The following is a 21,946-nucleotide window of genomic DNA, read 5'->3' on the forward strand; positions in this document are numbered from 1 at the left end:
TATTAGGTAACCAGGAGGTAAGTCATGAACCCAGCAATACCTTTGAGCCAAAACCTTTGGTACAGAACTTGGGCCACCTGAAGGAGGGCCCAACATCATTTCATTTCATTTCAGCCATGAGACTCAAAGAGAATATTTGCTTTGTAAAACCTCAGAAGAGAAGTCTCAAATTCATGGCAAAAAGCTCCTGTGATATGTATACAGATGGTGTGTCTTAGCATTATTATCAAGGTTGAATATCCCTTATCCGCCCCCCGCCCTCCCCAATTTTCTTCAGTTTTCTTCCACAACTGTCTTGCAGGCCTTACATGTTCTGTTCATTGAAAAAGTAATACAGTGGTACAATCCTCTCTCCCCCTTCCATCTTCTCTATTGGTTTCCCATTTCCTCCAACCCACTCCTCTCTACGTGGTCACTCCCTTTGGAAATGTCCTAATTGATCACAGGAAAAATAAGGCTGCTTTTTTGTGCATTCCCTACATCTTTGCCACACTTACATAAATCTCTCGGCCATGTTTTCATTCACCTGCTCTCACTAAACCTGTGCCTCAGTCAGCAGAAAGACCGGGCCACAAACTAGCTGGCTTATTTTTATATATCTGCAGATATTACCTTTGCCATCTCATTTTTGTTTTGATCACCCCCTTTCACTATCTTTTTATCCCAGAGAAACACACAACTCAGAATTTAATTTCAAAATAGTTATGAATGGATTTAAGTGACTGCTGGACAAAACAGGAAAGCAAAGTTGTCTCTTGTCCTACATCCCAATTTATTATTCATTTCACATATTTGTCTCCCGCCCTTGTCACTGTAAAAGGGGATTCAGGGTGCCCTTACAGCAGGCAGCAATTCAATGCCAATACATATAAATATAAAAATAAATACAATTACGACCATACAATTAAACATTAATTATTAAAACATCAATTAAAATCACTTAATCCAGATCGTAGTCCAAGGCCTGTCCAGTTGTCAATTACATTAGTCCATTGATGTATTGCCTGACTTTTTCAGTAAGTCAATGCAATAATTGCCGAGGAATTTGTAGGTTCATGTCTAATGGTCTTTTTCACATGAGAAAATTCGGAGAAATCAGGGAGGCTCTGAGCCATTTGTTCCTAATACACAAATAACCTATCCCTGTCAGATGTCAACAAGGCTCTTTCACCAGTTGACCAGTTTGTCCTTGCCTCAGCTCCCTCCTCTTGATTTTGGTCTCTATCCTCCATTGGTACTCCAAGGACCAAGGTGAATTCTGTCCTCACCAGTCAACAGTCTTACTAACAGTGGGTTGTTGTAGGTTTTTTTTGGCTGTATGGCCATGTTCTAGAAGCATTGTCTCCTGACATTTCTAGAACATGGCCATACAGCCCGAAAAACCTACAACAACCCAGTGATTCTGGCCATGAAAGCCATCGACAATACAGTCTTACTAACACTTGTTCCATATCAGTGTATGAGGGATCATAACTGACAAGCAAAATCTCTAGTAATTCCCAAATATTTAGGAGCTTAGAGGCAAATATCCCTTTGAGCTTAGCCTATTCCATCCAATCCCATTCATGCTATGGGTGATTTCCATGACATTTTCTCTTGCTGTACCCCTTGCCTTCTCTCCAGTAGAGCAGCAAATAGGTTGTTAAAGGACAAAGAACACAGCTGGATGGAAGGTAAGCAAACACTTCCTCCCCCAGAGGATACCACAGCGTTCCCATGGGAATGCCCACTTTTCACGCTTTTGTTGCTATGCCTTGCCTTGCTCTCGTGCTGGTGCTGATTGGGTATGCTGTTTCCCATGAGTACCAGTCATGCTATTGCTCCTCAGTGCTCATCATGCTGATGCCCATCAGTACAGCCACTTGGACGAGGCAAAAATATTCCTGGGTTCAGATCAATCCTGAATCAGCAGATCAGGCCTATAAACCCCTTAACGGTTCTGGTCCAGTTTACCTGTCCGAATGTATCTTCTGCTATGAACCACCTAGGACCTTAAGATCATCCAGGTAGGCCCTACTCGCTGTCCCCCCACCATTGCAATCACGGCTGTTGGGGAAAAGAGACAGGGCCTTCTCTGTGGTGGCCCCTTGGCTATGGAATTCCCTCCCAAGTGAAATCAGATCTGCTCCTTCTCTCCTGACCTTCCGGAAAAAGGTGAAATCCTGGCTGTGGGATCAGGCCTTTGTGGACTAGATCGACATGATGGTAGAGCTATGGTTTAATGGACTCTGATGGACTCGAATGGACTGTGTGTAGGACGATGATTTAATTCTGACGATTATTCTAAGGTTTTACTGTTTTTATGATGTTTTATACTGTTTTTACCTAAGATGTATATTTATGCTTTTACTGTCAGCCACCCTGAGTCCCTCTGCGGAGATCAAGATAGGATGGATATAAATGTCCGAAATAAATAAATAAATAATCTTTGTCGCCACCATCCCAGCCTCCAACTGGCTCTTGGGGTGCTCCAGTAGATATGCCACAGTGAACTGATTCTTTTTATTCCATATCCTGATTTGGTTTAAATGGCTGTATAGAACTGCCTTTAGTCTGGATTCTTAGCAACAGCTTATCTGAAATAAGAGACCATATTAGCAGCACTGCTACTATCAGCATAGTCTCTTGCTCCAAAGGAGCATACATGTGGAAATGTAGTTGTCAGTTCATCGGGATATGTGAATGTATGATGGCAAACTAAATTCAATGGGGATTACTCTGAATTATTTGAAACCAATACAATAAATGTTCCATAAAAAGCTAATACTTGTTTGAAATTTCAAATCAATATCCAAACAAACAAAGCCCTTGAAATCTATGAAATAACATAGAGATGGCTCTTGATATTTGTTAGGTTTGGTTTCAGGACCTCCTGTGGATACCAAAATCTGTGGATACTCAAATCCAATTTGTTGGGAAATCTGAGCTGTTAGGCTCAAAAATAACCCTCAGTTGGGGCAATTCCACCATAAATATAGCAGAATACCAGGAGTAAACTCCTTAACCAGCAGAAACTTATGCGTGGTGAGCTGGGATAAGCTTCTATTCCTCAGGATGGCACAGGATTGCAGAGGTTTAAAATATTTATTGAATTAAAAGAAATACATTCTTCATATAATAGGTCTTGGAGCTCACTAGCTTACTAAATCTCATCTTCTAAAGAAGGTAAAAGGTAAAGAGTCCATGCAGCTACATTTTGCCTAGAGAGAGGCAAAATGCATCCTTGTTGGAAGAAAGAAAAGCAGAAGTGTCTAAAATGGCGGAGACCGCATGGTCAACCAAGGGCAGTTTAAACTTAAGAGGAAGTTCCCTCACAGAAATTCCATTAAAGAGGGAGGAGAAAGTAGCTAGCAATAAAGCAATTTTGGGAAGCATGTATAGGAATGTGGGGGAAGGAATCCCTCGCATAGCCCTGTCTCTAGCATAGCTACTCATTGAGATCTAGGAACTTGATGACACAAGAAACTTGTGCAGTCCAGGGATGAAACCCAACACAATTATATACAATGCTGTAGTAAAATGGTTTCCCATATATAACAAAACAATTACTGGAGAGAGCCTGAGGATCTCTAAAATTCGGAGAAGCTATACCAATGTATGCTTACACATCAGCATGGTGCTTGCTATGCAGCAAAATAAAGGTTTTCTTCTTGGATTTAATCTATCTATCTATCTATCTATCTATCTATCTCTGATTCTCTTTTTCCACATTTCTTCCAGATATCTATGTGATTGCTGTTTTCGTGTGTTCCATAGGCATCATTAGTCTTCTGCTCTTCACTCTTGTAATCTTCTGCCAGACTTTGCTCAACAGGAAACAGTCCCGTGGTAAGTGATGAAGAAGTGCTGAGATAGGTGGATTCTACTTTTTTAGGACAAAATCCAAGCCATGGGAAAGTGTGAATGGTAGCAATGCCAAGTGGCATATTGTGTCTTTAAAATGTGGGACAGGCTTTTTTAGTTAATGCAGGAATAACACGAAGGATGAATGCTAGCTGTTTGATCCTGCAACAAGAAGAAACGAGACTGAGAAGATTTTTTTGATGGTGTCGTGATGAATGCTTAGCTTTGACATACTGAATAGATGCTATAAAAATATCCCAACTTCTAGTCTAATGATATTAGCATATTGGGGAATTTTGATCAGGGTTCACTTTAGGCAAAGCAAACCAGCCACCTAAGGCAGAAAACACTCCGGAGATTTGCAATTCTGATGTGCACACACTCAGTTGTCAGGGGAAAAGATAACCATGTTTTAATCCTATTAGTGAGAGGTAGCAGCAGCTTCTAACTACTTTCTTTTTCAGACAATCATCTTAGAGATTAAGACCTTCTGGGGAGGCCCTGCTTTCAGTCCCACCTCCTTCATAGGCACAGTTGGTTTGGCGCGAGAGACAGGGCGTTCTCATTGATGGCCCCTTGACTGTGGAACTCCCTCCCAAATAATATTCGATCAGCTCCTACCCTCCCGGCCTACAGAAAGAAAGTAAAAATATGGCTATGGGACTAAGCCTTCGGAGAGTAATTGCAGTGAAATAAATGAATATAGAATTTGTGCAAAGACAACTGGAATGGCTCCAGATTACAATCGTGGACTGTGTGGTTTCAATAATTGGTATAATGTTTAGATATTTAATTTTTTTGTTTAATGTGAGTTTAGTTTAATAGTATGTCGTTTTATGGCATTGAATTGTTGCTGACGTGTAAAGCCACTCTGAGTCCCCTTAGGGTTGAGAAGGGCAGGGTACAAATATGGTAAAAAAAATGGCTCCTCATCTTTTCTAGGGCCATGTTGTTTGTACATGCCTGACTAAAGATTAAGATTTGATGCATGTTGTTGCCTTTCCTCTGTCACCTTGTGGACATTTGGATATACTTGCACGTTGTTGGACTTTAAACTGTAAAAATTAAATATCAATTAACCATGTTTGGTTACCGGAGCAGGATATTAGCATGCTCCATTTTTTGATTTCTTCCTGTTTTCTGTTTTTCTTTTTCCCCTCTTCACCATTTTTCACAGTGAAACATTACTTGGTGAAATATTCCCAGAACAGGTAGGAAAAGGAATTTCACTTATAAAAGATTGTCACTTTTTAATATTGCATTTTATTCCATTTTAATCAAAGGAATACTTTAATTTGTTTTTCTAGTTTAAGAAAACTTATTATGGTACAGCTGAATACATTTTGGAGAGCTAGTTAATTAGTGATAAAAGAATCAAGGCTAGTCTTCAATTTCAAAGACTGTCCTGATTGCAACACCATGGGGAGAAGTTCCTCCAAGGTTTTTTAGACACTAGAGTCCCAACCTCACCTCCACCCACATTGGTGAAATTGATAATATACTCTTTGCCACCATTGTGTCTGTACAAAACCGTCTAACAACATTGTTTTTAGTGGTCAATGTCCAATTACACACTGACCTACAAAAAGAGTCTTTAAATGATTCAAAGATCCCCTTCTCATAATGTACTTCACATCCTCCTCCTTAGAAGATGTATTCTTCCTTAACCAGTGGAAGGTGGTTGGCAAGCATAAATGAAGCCCCCAAACTCTTATTCCCCTCCTGATTGTGAGACTTAATACTTACCTTTGAATACACACCCAAAGCAACTCCTCCAAAGGGTGATCCATGTTTGGTATTAATGAGAGATTCTCACATATCAAAAGGTGACATTATATTTCATTGTTATTATATAATTTCAACAGGTTGGAGTGTCAGGCTAGATTTAACAAAATGAATTTCAATATGGAAAAAGGCAAGGTATTATGCTTAGGCAGGTATGCAGCAGTCTTCCTGTTCCAACAGTCACACTCGTCTGAGCAGGCCTAAGGCCCTTCCACACAGCCATATAACCCAGAATATCAAGGCAGATAATCCACAATATCTGCTTTGAACTGGGTTAACTGAGTCTACACTACCATATAATCCAGTTGAGTGTAGATTTTATACAACTGTGTGGAAGGGTCTTTAGTTGGTCTCAATAATGGTGTTAGAGTCACCTTGGCTTCTTGTACTTGTCAAGAAGGATTTTGACAAGCTAGAACGTGTCCAGAGAAGGGCAGGTAAAATGGTCAAAGGTTTGGAAACCAACAAGGTTGAGAAGATTCTTTTGACAGTGTCTAGGCAATCACCAAGTTACAAACATCCTACTTATATTCCTTGTACTAATGTTGGGGGTGAGAAAACAGGAAGTGAGAGGCAATCTACCCCCAGGAAGGGAAAGTCACTCCTCTATCATGGGAAAAAAGTGTCTCCACTGAAGTTTTATCATCAGTCCTTGTTTCTACGACAACCCAAAACGTTCCAAATTCAGTTGACACAGGGACAGAAAGTGAGGTGAGATCTTCTGAAAAGGTGTGCAGTCCACAAAATAAATGTTACAGGTGTACTAACGCTTCTCTATGCTGTCCTAATGTCCTTAAGTGTAATGATTTGAACTGCCAGTTGCTGATCTTCTCTTCCAATAAAGCAATCCATTTGCACTTGCTGCAGATTTAGTTTGCCACATGATCCAACAAACAGGCAAACATCTCACAGGTCCTTTAGCTGCTTCTCCCCGCTCTGATACTGGCTCAGCCCTTAGAAAGGCCAAGTGGCCCAGCTGAGTCAGGTGACCAAGAGTCAATCTCTTCCCAAGTAGAGCTCACCTCCTGCTTCCTCTTCAGACACTGGATCTCTAACCATAGGCTAGAACACATTGAAAGATGATAACACCTATCTCTTACCTCTCTTTTTCATCTGAGTCCAAAGTTCCACCCACGATATTCCTCCAAATAACCCAGTAAAATGTGGGCTAGACCAGGACTTCTTAAACTTTCCCACTTCTGATCCCTTGAGTGTTTTCTATGAATAATATGTAATTTGCTTTAAAGTTGCTATTCATGATCCCATTTTTATACCGGTGACAGGACCCATCTCACAGGGCAAGGGATGGGGGGGGGGAAGGAAAAATCACAGTTTGTCAGTTCTGACATCTTCCATCTTGAAGCAATCACTTCACTATGCCTGAGGAGACTGGCACCCCTGTTCTTGGACTAAAATCTTTTTCCAAATGCATGGAATGTTGCCTTGATTGACAGTTTATTACTCATGTTTGAATAGTAAATTGTACTCAGTGGAGTGAGATACCATGAGAAACTCCTGTGCATCACAAAAATGAAAATAATTAATAGTCATCATCTTCACGTATATTACAATAGCACACACCTGCTTTATACTGTTCCCTCTCTACGCTCAGACTATGAAGCAGTGTAGCTGGACTCAATTGGGATTGGGAGAAATCATATTTCAAAGTACTGGGAGGGGTGGGGGAATTTACCATTTTACTAGTATCATTACTTTTAAAAAGTAAGATATCACTGATATTCCTAGTGTAATGTAGTGTAGTTTTCCCAATGTCTTAATATCTAAAACTTGATGAAGTGGTCTGGAAATTTGGGACAATTTTGTTATAATATATTTTAATATATTTTTAAATATATATATATATTTTAAAAAAGTAATTCTGTATTAATGAACAGCATGATACATTTCTTCTTTTCTTAAAATATTGCTTTTAAAACATGATCCTCCCATTTCTGGACCTGATGATACAGAAATATGGTTCTGTTAGCACTTTGGTGAGGGGAAGATTTTTTAGTTTTTTAAAATTATTATTCCTTCAAACTAAATATCCTGGATGTACGATATTGTATTGTATGCTGGGATTTCTTCCACTGCTCTCTCTTCACCAAGGTATTTCTTGCTTTTCAGCTTAGGAGAGACAGTCACTAGTGTGACAAGCTTGTCCACAGTTCAACCTATAAAAATAAAAAGGAAGAAAAAGGTTGAGCGACCTCCTGCTGTTCCAGGTAAAGGTATGTAATAGTCTATATGTAATAGCCTATAATGGCTTGTCACCCAGAGCAGCTTTATAAACACAATATTCCCCTGAGATAAATTCCTGGGAATCATCGTTGCTCACCAGTCTATCTAATACAATGTAAGGCTAGTCAGAGGGTGTAAGTTCCCTGCTGAAGCCAAAACAACAACAACAAAAACCAAAAACCAAGAGACCAGCCCCAAGGACAAGAGATTCTTCTTAACCCCAATATTACAAGATACACAGATACAATTCTAAATTTCCATCCCACACAAAATGTGCCAGTAGGTGTATCACTGAACTGTGGTTCTCCCCACCATCCATCACGATAGGGACCAGAATCCACTATATCTTCTATTCTCCATCAGAACCACAAATAATGACTTTTGTACCATGTCACAATTCACCAAGAAACAGCTCCACACCTAATAATTCAGGTCATTGGTGAGTAATTTCAAGGCAGGTGATGTAAATTCTCAACTAATTTAATAAGACATGTCTGACTTCATTATTGACTTGCTTACAAACTATATCAAAATGATGTACATCCACCCCCCCCCCCCCCGGGCATATGTTGCCTTAAGATGAGTAGATACTGGTTTGGTGTATGGCCAGTTATCCTGAATCCTACCAAGATCCTTTATAGTCTGAATAATAAGAGCTTTACCAGCCAAAAGACCCAGGTTGTTGCCCTCAAGATGGATAACCAAAACATGCAGAGATGGCTTACAGTGCTCCTGAAATAACAGGAGCTAAAGGCCATTCCAGCACGAGTCCCTCCTCCTGAACCATTCAACAGCAGCCATATCATCCACCCCAAGGTGATTGCCAAAATGACTCCTATGAGACTGACACTCAGCCCAATAGATGAAACTACGGCTGCAAATCAGGACTCACTGATATACGGGCACCGACAACAACCTGGAATCTGCAAAAGAAAAAAAGCCAGATATACTTGTGAAACATCGAGGAACTACAGTGCCCAATCAATTTAATGCCATGTGGACTGATGCTGATGGTACCTGTAGTTGAAGCTCCCCAATACAAATGGTGCCATATTTCACTCCCAATTTATGAAGGGCCCTGGATGTCTCTGACTAAAACTGGTACTTTGTCAAGAAAGACAGAGAGGCATGACAAAAGAAAGGGCCAGAACACACACTCCTCAAACGTATAAAGCATTCAAGAGCGCATGAGGGGCATAAATCAACATTTGGACATTGCTTTAATTTCAATATCAAACCCTCGCCCTTTTGATCTGTGTAAGATGATTGAATCCTCAGTGAAACAGTACTGCATGCTAAGGAAATATCTCCAAATTCCAGTGCTTTTCCTGACCAAACTCCCTGTACTACCAACTCGCAAAGGCGCACGGCTGTAAAAAAAAAAAAGGCTAACAAGGAAGCAGCATGAAACTCACTAGCTTTATGAAGTGACAAGCAAAGAAAAAGCCATAAAAGAGGTAGTCCTTTGAGAATACTGGAAGAAAGAAATTGATGAGTGTCTAAAACCTTACCTGTCTCCCTAGACTACTCCTCAAGTGCCTCAAGTGTTATTAGTACAGTCTTGATATTTTGAAGTTTTGAACCAAAAGGCTAAGATAGAAACATGCATCCAGACAGAATGTCCAGCCAGCCCCTTCCAGTGCAAGAAAACACAAAACTCTAAAACATGTTCAACACTGACAGACCAAATGTCACCTAATATTTCACTGTGTCCAAAACTACTAAGAGCAGATTGCCTGCCTGTATGCCTTGTTAGTACTAGGGCTAATGATAAGCCAATAGCATTTACTATTTCAGTGTGCCAAGATTCCATGTTTCTGTGGCCAACGGCTCTGAGTTGAAAGCAGTTTTTGGTGCCAGTTGCCTGAAGTTCTGCATCTGAAACTGGGAGTCAGCTATTCTGTTTTCCAATCTAGTCATGTATAATGTAGTGAAAAATATATAGCAATGCAGACAATGTAAGATAAGCTCTGTGACTAAAATCATAACCCTCTGAGAGCAGGATGTTAGAGTGTTAATGATATGCATGGTTGCACCAAAAATGCACAGCAGAGTTGGAAAATTCTGCTGACCACACTTTTAGTGCTACGAGATTTGGAAAAACTCCAAAAATGTGAAGTTGGAGGTGATTCCCAATGAGAACCAAGCCTCTAGCCAGTGTTGGCCACATCAGTGTCTGTAGAAATAAACAAGAATTTCAGAGGCATTGGAAGCAACTTGCTAGGCACTGTGTAATTTGACCTCCCCATTAAAAGAGACCCCCATTAAAGTCACACAGCAATGACTGACAGGTCAAAAGGTCTAATTACACTTCCTTTGTAATTCAAATTCAGTGATGAGGGAATGCATGCTACTGATAGCATCACAAAGGTAGTAGAGAAAAGCTTGGCTTGGAACAACTACTCGACATGCAAAATCCCCAATTAACTTAAAATTCCTTATGTGTAGCTTTGTGAGTGACAATAATTTGTCAACACCACTGAGCATGTCATCAATCTTGTTTAAAGGAAGTCTGGAGAACTGATTAACTCTCAGTTTCAATGCCCAAAAAATCAGTTTTTGAAAGGGGCCTTCAGTCTTTTCATGTGCCAGAGGCATACCCAATTGGTCCTTGAGACCAATAAATTGCAGAAGAAGATATGCACAGTACTCTGTTATATGCTGGCCTATAAGTACAAAATCACTGAGGCAATGAACTATGCCCTTGCTTCTGGTCTTGAATTTGATGGGCCATTCAAGGAAAGAGTTGGACTTTTTGAATGCCAAACAGAACACGGAACAAAGCACGATCCATATAGACCATATTATCAAACTCAAAACCTGGAAGCTCAAATCTGATGGATAAACAAGGAGCAAATGAAAGGCACATTTGATATCCTATGTCACTAGTTTAGCCCGGACCCCATCTCTCTGAACCTGATGCCAAAAATTTTGAGGTTTTCTGAGGGATGCCTGGCAAGATTTGCTAGCTGCGGATAACAAATCGGAAACCAAGAATCTCGCCAGGTTGAAGGCAAACAACAGAGGCTTTATTCAATTTTCCCAAAAGGGACACTCGTACAGCATGGATGATTGAAGGGTTCAAGTGTAAAGGCATGATTATAAGCAGACATTTTTATGCACATAAGTTTCCATCACTGTTTTGAAATTCCCTCCCTTTCCCCCAATTGGCTGGCACTGAGAAGGCGGCTGGTGTCCTCCTAGCTGCTGCTCACTCTAATTAGAGAAGGCGTCGATGATATAGCTGGAGATCTCTTCCCAGCTGGGCAGGGAGGCCCAGCTGGGAAGACGTTGGAGTGTAGACAACAAAGAGAAGTCCAAAAGCTGATTTGACAGGATTATGCAGATACCAGACCCTGCCAGAGAACACAATGGGAGTTGTTGTCCCAGACATCTCCCCATGCCAGGAGACAAAGAAATGGTTCCAAAGTTGTATATTTGTTGATAACCGTTCCATCCTGGACATTTGTCACACAGATATCTGAGACTCCTGGAGGGGAACTGCTGGGCAACTGGATTCCCGCTGAGATCCAGGAAAGTCCTTTGTTCCATGGATTATGTCCCATTTCTGGTTCTCACCAGACTTTTTAAGTATAACCTCATTGGGGATACCCTCAGAATTGTAAATGCAGAGTTTCAAAAGGACCTATGATTGATTTTCTTTCACTTCTTCATGATTTTGTTCTCTCTTGACTATAATCTCATGGCTTGTTCCTCACCCAGAAGTGCTTCCACTTTCCAGTGTAAGGAATCCTACATCTCTCAGGGAATCCTTTCTTTAAATATTTACCATTCCTAACATTAGGGTAAAAGGATAGCCAAAATAACGGGGTTTATGTCTTAAGTAGACTGGAATCCTTTGTGATATGGAAAGTTATTGTCTGGACTCTCCTTCCCTCTGGAGGAATCCTTCAAACTGCTTGACAGTCTGCATCCATGTGGACAGTGCCAAAGGGAGTGCAGGCTACCACAGATTGAGCAGGCATGCATTCATTTATGAGGTTTCTTAGAACAGAGTCCCTGTAGACCGAACTCCCAACAAATCAACCATTGTTGTAGAAAGGAGTTACCAGGGATATGCAGCTCCCTCCACGTTCTGAAGAAGATGGCTTCTGTCCACCTTTTCACCCATCGTGGGCTGGGCAGGTGTCATAATCTGCATAATCCACTCCCACAATTGAGTATGAATGCGTCCTAGCAGAGGACAGGATACTTAGCTGCTTTCATCTTGAAGAATTCATCTAACAACTGCTTTTTATCCCAGATGGCATAAATTGCTGGTCGTTTCTAAACACAAACTATGCTTGAATTGTAGAGTAGTTGCCTTCTTTTTCCATGCCTTTGGTTGGTTTATGAAAGTTAATAAATGCTACTGAATATCCTAGAAGGCATTCACTGTGATTTCATATTACAGCACCAAGATCCAACACGTTCTCAAACCCTAAGCTGTTGAAACCACAAAGGAAAATCCTCCTGGTGAGTAGAAGTGTTTCCTTACTTTATTTCAGTTTCATTTCAGTGATAGTAATGTTCTGTTCATTTATTTATTATTTATTTATTTCTTGCATTTATTGACCGCCCCTCTCAGCCCGAAGGCGACTCGGGGCGGTGAACAACGACAAAGAAAGACAGTATACAGTGAATCGTGACAATACAAACCGGACAAATACAACATAACATATACTATACTAAAAATCCGCTTCGTCAAGTCCTGGGGTCATAGCCGAAATTCGTAGTCCTAGTTCATTCCAGTGTCATTCCAAGATACACTCAGTTGAAGGCCTGCTCGAAGAGCCATGTTTTCAGGCCCCTACGAAAGGCCATCAAGGAGGGCGCCTGTCTAACTTCAGTAGGGAGGGTGTTCCACAGCCGGGGGGCCACCACCGAGAAGGCCCGCTCCCTCGTCCCCGCCAGACGTGCCTGTGAGGCAGGCGGGACCGAGAGAAGGGCCTCCCCGGATGATCTCAAGGCCCTCGTGGGCTCGTAGGCCGAGATGCGGTCTGCAAGGTATTTTGGGCCGGAACCGTTTAGGGCTTTGTAGGATAACACCAGCACCTTAAATTGGGCCCGATAGCAAATCGGCAGCCAGTGGAGCTGGGACAGCAGGGGCGTTGTATGCTCTCTGCGTCCTGCTCCCGTTAACAACATGGCTGCCGCGCGCTGGACTAGCTGAAGCTTCCGGGCCGTCTTCAAGGGCAGCCCCACGTAGAGAGCGTTGCAGTAGTCGAGGCGGGATGTGACCAAAGCGTGTACCACCGTGGCCAAGTCAGACTTCCCAAGATACGGGCGCAGCTGGCGCACGAGCCTAAGCTGTGCAAATGCTCCCCTGGTCACCGCTGAAACCTGGGGCTCCAGGCTCAGCGATGAATCCAGGGTCACACCCAAGCTGCGAACCTGCGCCTTCAAGGGGAGTGCGACCCCGTCCAGCACAGGCTGTAACCCTATACCCTGTTCGGCCTTGCGACTGACCAGGAGTACCTCTGTCTTGTCTGGATTTAGTTTCACTGGGACCTTTTGTGGATTTTATGCTAGTGCTGCAATGCATTTTTGTTGCTAAATTGTTATTGCAGTCTTAACCTTCTAAGAATACATATTTTACATACAGGCATGGCATGTCAGGCATGTTTTTCCCATTGAGCATAAATACTGCTTGAGAGCTATGCTCTGAAGTTTTACTATCTGAAGGTACTGCTGTTCGCTCTGCCACTGCCATCTTTTACATCCTCTTCCTTTTTGACTTATTTAAAACTGTCATGTTCCCAAAGGAGTAAATGTAAGATCTCCAGAAAGTGACAAGGAAAAGCTGTGTTACTTGAATCCAAGACTTTAGCAGGGTTGATAAGCAAGAACATGGCTCAGACAGCCCAAAATTCAAGAATTAATTCTCACAGCATTCAAGCCAAGAGGGGATTGTCAGAAAGGGCAGTCCAAAGGTATACATCGGAGATGTTAATCTAGGTTGGACACTGGGTTGAATGCAAATTATTCTATAGAAATGAAATGGTCTGTGCCGAGCTGATTTATAATCCTCCCATAGGATTTAATTACCATTGAGAACTTTACCAAAGAATTTTTTTAAAAAAACAACCTCCCTGGCAAGTCTGAATCAAGTAAATCAGTGGTCTCAAGAATTTAATTTAAAAAAAGTGTTAATTTTTTTTATTTACAGTATTTATATTCCGCCCTTCTCACCCCGCAGGGGTGTACATATACATGGTAAACATTCAATGCCATAAACACACAACATATATAGACAGACACTCAGAGGCTATTTAACATTCCAGCTTTTCAGGAGGGCATTCTAGCCACCATCCGTTTGTGACACTGATGAAGTACTTTGCATGCTTGCTGGAGATTTTTATGGCCTCATAAATTAGTTAAATTAGCCTCCCAGCATAAGCGGTACCATAATTTCCTACTTGACAGATGTAACTGTCTTTCGGGCTGCAAAGGTTGACAGCAAGCTAAACGAATTGGTCGAAAGCTCACTCTGACCTGGGCTGGCTTCGAACTCATGACCTTTTGGTCAGTAGTGATCTTAATGCAGCTGACGCCCAGCCAGCTGTGCACAGAATAATAATAATAATAATAATAATAATAATAATAATAAGAAGAAGAAGAAGAAGAAGAAGAAGAAGAAGGATCATCAAACTCTTTTGGGACTTCCAAATTCAGACAGACAGAGCACAATACTCCTGACCTCACAATAATGTTAAAAAACAAAGTATGGATCATGGATGTTGCAATCCCAGGTGACAGCAGAAACGAAGAGAAATAACTGGAAAAGTTGACACAATATGAGGATTTAAAGATCAAACTGCAAAGACTCTGGCACAAGCCAGTAAAGGTGGTCCCAGTGGTGATCGGTGCACTGGGTGCAGTGCTTAAAAACCTTGGCCTGCACTTAAACACAATATGCGCTGACAAAATGACCATCTGCCAGCTGCAGAAAGCCACCTTACTAGGATCCACAAGCATTGTTCGCCGATACATCACACAGTCCTAAACACTTGGGAAGTGTCCGACATGTGATCCAATACAACAGCCAGCAGAGTGATCTTGTCTGCTGTGGACTCATCTTGTTGTGTTTCAAATAATAATAATAACTTTATTTTTGTACCCTGCCTCCATCTCCCTGAAGGGACTCGAGGCTTGCCTGGGGCCAAGCCCAATCAAGACAATTAAAATGTAACACATTACAATACATAACAACAATATAAAACAAAATAAAACAACAGCATTATAGCAGTATTAAACAAGCATCAAAATCAACAACCAATAACAAAATTCAATTTATTGTCATGGGTGTGCAGACTGGTGCAACAATAACTTAAAGGGTAAGTCTAATAGATAAAGTGCATGGGTCATGAGGCAGCAGTAAAGTGAGAGGACAAAACTTAGGGTCCTAGCTGGGGCCAGCTATCTAAGGAATTATCTACTCAAAAGCACAGCGGAACGTCCACGTCTTTAATTCTTTGCGGAAGGTGGACAGAGAGGGAGAATGGAAAAGGAAGCTGCTGTTATAAATAAGATACTTTTAAGCTTGAATTATAACATTGTTTATTAAAGCCAGGCATTGTAACATTCACATTACACACATAAAATTAAGTCAACAAAGGATAACATTACAGTAAAATTTAGCAACAACATCCTAAATGAGAAGAATGTAACTGGTGCACCACTATCAATTTATTAATGTTCCGCTCTATAAAAAATTTTAAATACTTATTGCAGTAGCAATAAGTAGGGAAAACAGAAAATGAAGAAAAATTGCAAGAGTATTTCTACAGTCCCTAAATGAAAAAGGAGAAGTACCAAAATCATTCTTCAATTCTAACTAAAATTTTAAAAAGTAAAATAAATGTTAAAAACACCTAGCAAAAAAGCAAAACCAAAAAGTTTAATATACAATTTAACAATATGTGATGATGGTGAAATAAAAATTATAAAAGGAAATGAAACAATTACTACTTTTCTACTACCAGAGAAGTTACTATATAATATTATATAATAATCCAAAAAGGAGAAATCAAAAAGAATACTATCAAATAATTTACGTTTTTGTAAAACACACACACTTTTTTTTAAAAAAATGTAATGCAACTCAGAATAACAATGGGGGGGGGGGGGGGGAGAGAGAAACATCAGCCTAAGAATTCATTTGTTCTGACTTTGTCCAGCAGATGTCATTGCTTGCCAATATGTTGAGCTGGCTTGCAGACTTCAGTGCAGCTGTTCAGATAGACAAAATGTATCTTATCTCAGTCTGATAAGCATACAATAACTTCCTCCTCTTTCTTTCAACTCTATCAATATTTTATGTATTATTCTTGGTTTTCACCCATTCCAAATAAAATCTGACAAGTCCTTTTGCCAGTGTTTAGAATGAGTGTCTGGAATTAGTATTAGAATCATTTGGGAGGAAAACTATTTTAGGTAAAAATACTCCTTTTTATTACCATGTTGCTTTTTGTCAAGGATAACTTTTTTTCCCTTTCTCCTTTTCTCTAAATCTTTTAAATATCCTTCTAACACTTTATATAATTAGGCTTCTGAATTTATTTTCTATTTTGATACTCATAAAATTGCAAACATATCTTTAATTTTGCATTATATTGACAAAAATGTCATCCTCCTTTAAGAAAAAAAATGGTTTATCATCATTATTATTTTTTTATCTTGATCTGCTTTGGAAATTGAAAAAATATTAGCCAAGTTCCAGCTTTCAGGAATTTTCAACTCTATCCCCCACCTGGTAGTTATACAACTTGGCTTTATGACCTTGGATTGTTACTGATTCTTTTACTTGGACTTTGTTCTGATTTTTTGCCTCAGACACTTTGCTGTAAGATACTCTGAAGCTGGATCTACATTTTTTATAAAACCAGATCCACATTATCTGCTTTGAACTAGATTATATGAGTCTACACTGCCATATAGTCTAGTTCAAATCAGATAATCTGTATTTTATATGGCAATGTAGATGGGGCCTGAATGGATTGTTTCTGAATGCAGTTCTGCTTAGAGTTAAGAGCAGGACAGATTTTTTTCCAGTTTACAATGCCTTCTCAGCTATGGAGGATGTGCGACAACAGAATCAAGCTATGCAGTCTCAAATTGTGCAACTCACCACAACGGTGACTGCTTTCCAGAATCAGGTACCACATCTAGGAGCCAAACCATCACTACCTTCAGTTCCACCAAGATGTAAGATTCCTGTTACCCCTTTTGGAAAATTTTATAATGTCCTGGAAAAAAACTCCTGCCTTTGCTTCACAACGTGAACTCTCCATGCAGCTTTGCCCTGAGGAGTTTCTGGTGACAGACTTAAGATTAGTCTCCTGCTAAAAAGACACTCTTGTACCTTTTGCAGGCCAGGGTGCTTTTAGCCAGTTTATGAGGGTACAGAAGGCTGCTACTTCTAAGAGTTGGATGCAGCAGCTGTGCCAAGGCAGGGAGACTGCGGCCACCTATGCCAGTTCCTTCTTCCCCTTGAACAAGGATCTGCATTGGAATGAAACAGCTCTGGTGGACCAGTTCCAGGATAGCCTTGCAAATATTTTAGAGGAATTCTCCGGGGTGAAGCACCCTGGAATAATTCCTACCAACAAGATAACTGGATGGAATTGCTACCCATAGTTGAATTTGTGTACAATCTGCAACACTCATTGACTACACAAATTTCATTCTTTGCAAATTAAGTGTGTCATCCTAGGCTCTTCCTTTTCGACTATATTCAGACGCTTCCTGCACACTGCAGACCTGTTCTTGCAATGCAGGCCATCCTTCAAGAACAGCTTGACCAAGTCAAAGAGGCCTACAGATGATTTGCTGATGAGAAGCAGCAGCCAGGATTCTTCTACTTCAGTGGGCTGTCCACCAAATATCTTCTTTTGCATCATTCCAGATGCAATCTGGATACACAGTTCATTTATAAATTTGTTACTGTGGTCCAGATCAACCTGGTCAATTTTTGACTCCATCTTCCTTCATCCCTGTGCATTCACCCTGTATTTCATCAGTCCCCTTAGTTATCAGCTCACCAAGATCTTGGATGCCCGCTCTCATTGTGGCATCGGCAACATCTTATAGATTGGGATAGATATGGACCTGAGGCGCAATTCTAGGAAGAGGACTCTGAAATCCATGTTCCAGACTTTGTGTGGCATTTCCATACATTATTCAAGGAAACTAGGTCCCTTTCACTTAGGGGAGGTGAACCATGGGGAAAGGAGTGATTTTTTCTCTCCCCTCCCAAGTTCATTGCTTAAGGATGAAGTAGACCCTCCTGAACAGATATCTGATAGGCAGCAGTGTTCACTTTGAGAGCTTCTCTAGAGCAACAAGATTATCAATAGGAGGAGTTGGAAGTAAGACTACCAAACCAATGGGGGAGATGAAGACTGAGGTGGCTAGCATAACACACACACGCACACACGCACACACCCTTGCAGATGCAGCAAAAGAGCTTTGTGCTCACAGCTGCAAAACACCATGCTTTAATAAATACCATTTGGAATGAGGCCTTACTTGTTTTCTGCTGCTTCAGAAAACAAGATACAGAGCTACAAATTCAAACTACTGGAAAGGAAATTCCACCTAAACATTGGGACCGACTTCCTGACTGTAAGAGTTTATCCTTATCCAATTTTAATTTTGTTTTTGTGCTTTAAGAACTAGATTATCCCACTATCTTTTAAATTCAATGTTGGAACTGTCTATATTCTTTTTCAAGATTTTTTTTTGTCTTCTTTATTGTTTTCCACTTTAGATTTGATTTCCTCAATGGGAACCTTTATATGATTTATTTGAGTTTTTACTTCTTCAAAATTCAATTTAACTGCCAAAATAAAAGTTCTTCCTTCTGTCACACATTTCTTTTGATATTCCTGAGGAGCTTCACCTATTGAATCTCTTCATCTGGTTCCCAGCAATTCTTTGCCTTCCTGACTTTATTATATTCTTATTTCTGGTCTTAAATAGTAAACAGTTTCTGAGTTATCTACTCCATACAACACTCATGAGGAGATGGGTGTTTTCAAGATCAGTTTTGTGTATGATTTAAAATGTCTTAATGTATTTTTCTTTATTTTTCTTTGTCAATAGGGGTTTTAGCACCAATGTTTAGAGATACTTGAAAATACTTAATTTAGTTGCATTTCAACTTGATTCCTTTTTTAAATCTCACATCCAGAGCTAACTGAAATAAACACAATCCTTTCCTCACTGATTAAGAGCTTCAAAAGACTCCTGCCATAAATCAGATCATAATCAGATAGGAAACAATTTTTCCAGGGAGATTTCAGAGATCAATCCATTTACCACTAAGTTAATTTCTTTTTACTTTCCTCTGGGATTTGAATAAAATAGCTGTTTGGGGAACATTTTTTTTTTTACAAGAAGAGCTTTTAAATTCTGGAGGTCTTTGTCCTAATATTTGTCTTCTCAACCTTCAGCAGCAGGCATTATTTTCTTTTGTTGTTTGTCTCCATGAAGCCAATCTGTCTAGCTGCAAGGGCTATAATTATGTCTCTAACTAAGGCACACAAATTAGAAAGTCGGATTTAATTCCAGCACTGCAAGAACCACTAAGGCAGTGGTTCTCAATCTGGGGTCCCCAGATGTTTTTGGCCTTCAACTCCCAGAAATCCTCACAGCTGGTAAACTGGCTAGGATTTCTGGGAGTCATAGGCCAAAAACATCTGGGGACCCCAGGTTGAGAACCACTGCACTAAGGGGACAGTTTCCATCAAAGACTGTGTGATCAGCTCAAGCTCCAACTAGAAAGTTCAACCCCATCTATTCTTTTCTAAATGAATATGTCACTCAGTTGTTACAATCCAATCATAGGAGTCATCACACCAAGTCTCTATTATACATATGCAATCTTATTAACTTTCATGTACTAGACCTTCAAGTTCATCTTGTTTGTTTCCCAAACTCTGTGGATTGGTGTATAGACATCTAAAGTATTGGTTGTTATATTTTATTCTACTGTGAATTTTTCTGTGGTTCCAATTCTTTCTCTGATGACTTGTTTCTAGCAAAACTATTTCATAGATGATGATGATGATTATTATTATGATAATGATAATAATTCCGCTTTCTCTCCCCGGAGGGACTCAGAGTGATTGCATTTTACATATATAATGCAAACATTCAATGCCTTTTTGCACAGTAAACAACATCATGCAAGACAGACAGAGGTAAAGGCCTTCCCCTTCCATTTCGAGCATCTGGAGGTGATGCTCAACTCCGGACATGGGGAGGTGCTCTTGTTCCATTATTCTATGCCGAGGAACCTGCTGTCCATAGACTTCTCCAATTGTGTTGCTGGCATGCCTGCATGTCTGCATGGGGTGTCCTTTTACTTGCATGTCGAGATGGTACCTATTAATCTACTCTCATTACATGCTTTTAAACTGCTAGGTAGACAGAAGCTAGAGCTGACAGCTGGGAGCCCACCCAGACTCATAGCTTCAAACTGCTAATGTTCCAGTCAACGGATTTCATGCAGTTAGTGGTTTAACCCACTGTGCTAACATGGCCCCTTATAAAATTCTCTACATCATGAGATGATGTAGTTTCAGCAAGGATTTTTTTAAAAAAAATATAAATGTAGCATCTGGGCCAATAGCGGTCCAAACTATCATGTGGTGACATGCTATAATCCAGGTAAAAGCCACTTATCCAGTTAAGTATAGACCTCAGATGTTTGGAAATAGGTCCACCTGATAAAGTGTTGCCAACACTAACTGGAAGCAGCTCTTAAAGATTTCAGGCAAACTTTTTCTATCCCTTATTGGAGAACACCCAGGGCCCTTCCACACAGCCATATATCCCAGAACATCAAGTCAGAAAATCCCACAAAATCTGCTTTGAACTGGGTTATCTGAGGGCCCTTCCACACAGCCCTATATCCCAAAATATCAAGGCAGAAAATCCCACATTATCCGAGTATGGACTCAAATAACCCAGTTCAAAGCAGATAATGTGGGATTTTTTTGCCTTGATATTCTGGGATATAGGGCTGTGTAGAAGGACCCTAAGTCCACAATGCCATATAATCCAGTTCAAATTGGAAAATGTAGGATTTTATTCAGCTGTGTGGAAGGGGCCCCAGATTTCTTCATTGAGACCCTGTCCACACTGTAAAGATTATGAGTCAACACTGCCATATAATCCAATTAAAAACAAATAATCTGGAATTTATATGGCAGTATAGAAGGGACCTGAGGAATAATCCCTTAAAATGACATTTAAAAGCCGTTGAGAATTAAAAGCATAGTAAAGTAAAGGTAAAGCTATTCCCCGACATTAAGTCTAGTTGTGTCCGACTCTGTGGGGTGGTGCTCATCTCCATTTCTAAGCTGAAGAGCCAGCGTTGTCCGTAGACACCGCCAAGGTCATGTGGCCATCATGTCTGCATGGAGCACCGTTATCTTATTGCAGGAGTGGTACCTGTTAACCTACTCACATTTGCATGTTTTCGAACTTCTAGGGTGGGAGAAGCTGGGCCTAACAGTGGGAGCTCTCTGGACTCAAACCACCAACCTTTTGGTCAGCATGTTCAGCAGCTCAGCGGTTTAACTTGCTGCACCACCAGGAGGCATATAAGCATTTAAAAACAAAATTGCAGAGCCAACACATTCTTCTATGGTCACCCTTTCTCAGAATGTGTCCACTAAAAAGTATGTGCTGGACTTCTGTGTAATGCCATCTCATTTTAATGTCAAATCTGACATTAAGCATTGCACATGCAGTAGTGCCAACGCTGGCTGCCTCATCTGAAATACCTGAAAGCAATTAGCAGGAGTGAAAAGTGAAGACTGAACGATAGGGTAATCATGCCATAGCATAGCTTCTACAATACCAAGACCTCTCATATTCCCTTCCATCTTGATTGCTGTAAACTTTAACTGGAGTACAAGCATTGAAAGGCAATGTTGAACTATTATTAGCTAAATACTAGTTCGAATTCTGCAATTCTTCCCGCATATGTATGAAATACAGGGTAGCTGTAACTTTCTGTACCCCTGGGCAGTTTTTTAGATGCTTCACAGTCAGATACAATTTT

General features: G+C 40.4%; 1 protein-coding gene across 1 annotated transcript in view; it reads left to right on the forward strand.

The window, feature by feature from the left end:
- Positions 1-21,946, forward strand: part of VSTM4 (V-set and transmembrane domain containing 4) — a 42,755-nt gene that overhangs the window by 11,594 nt on the left and 9,215 nt on the right. The window contains exons 4-7 of the mRNA XM_060769319.2: positions 3,721-3,828; positions 5,021-5,054; positions 7,756-7,859; positions 12,284-12,345. Coding sequence (XP_060625302.2) covers positions 3,721-3,828; positions 5,021-5,054; positions 7,756-7,859; positions 12,284-12,345 — 308 coding nt within the window. The remainder of the gene's footprint in view (positions 1-3,720; positions 3,829-5,020; positions 5,055-7,755; positions 7,860-12,283; positions 12,346-21,946) is intronic.

This window comes from Anolis sagrei, chromosome 3 (genome assembly GCF_037176765.1).
Source record: "Anolis sagrei isolate rAnoSag1 chromosome 3, rAnoSag1.mat, whole genome shotgun sequence".
NCBI classification, from domain to species: Eukaryota; Metazoa; Chordata; class Lepidosauria; order Squamata; family Dactyloidae; genus Anolis; species Anolis sagrei.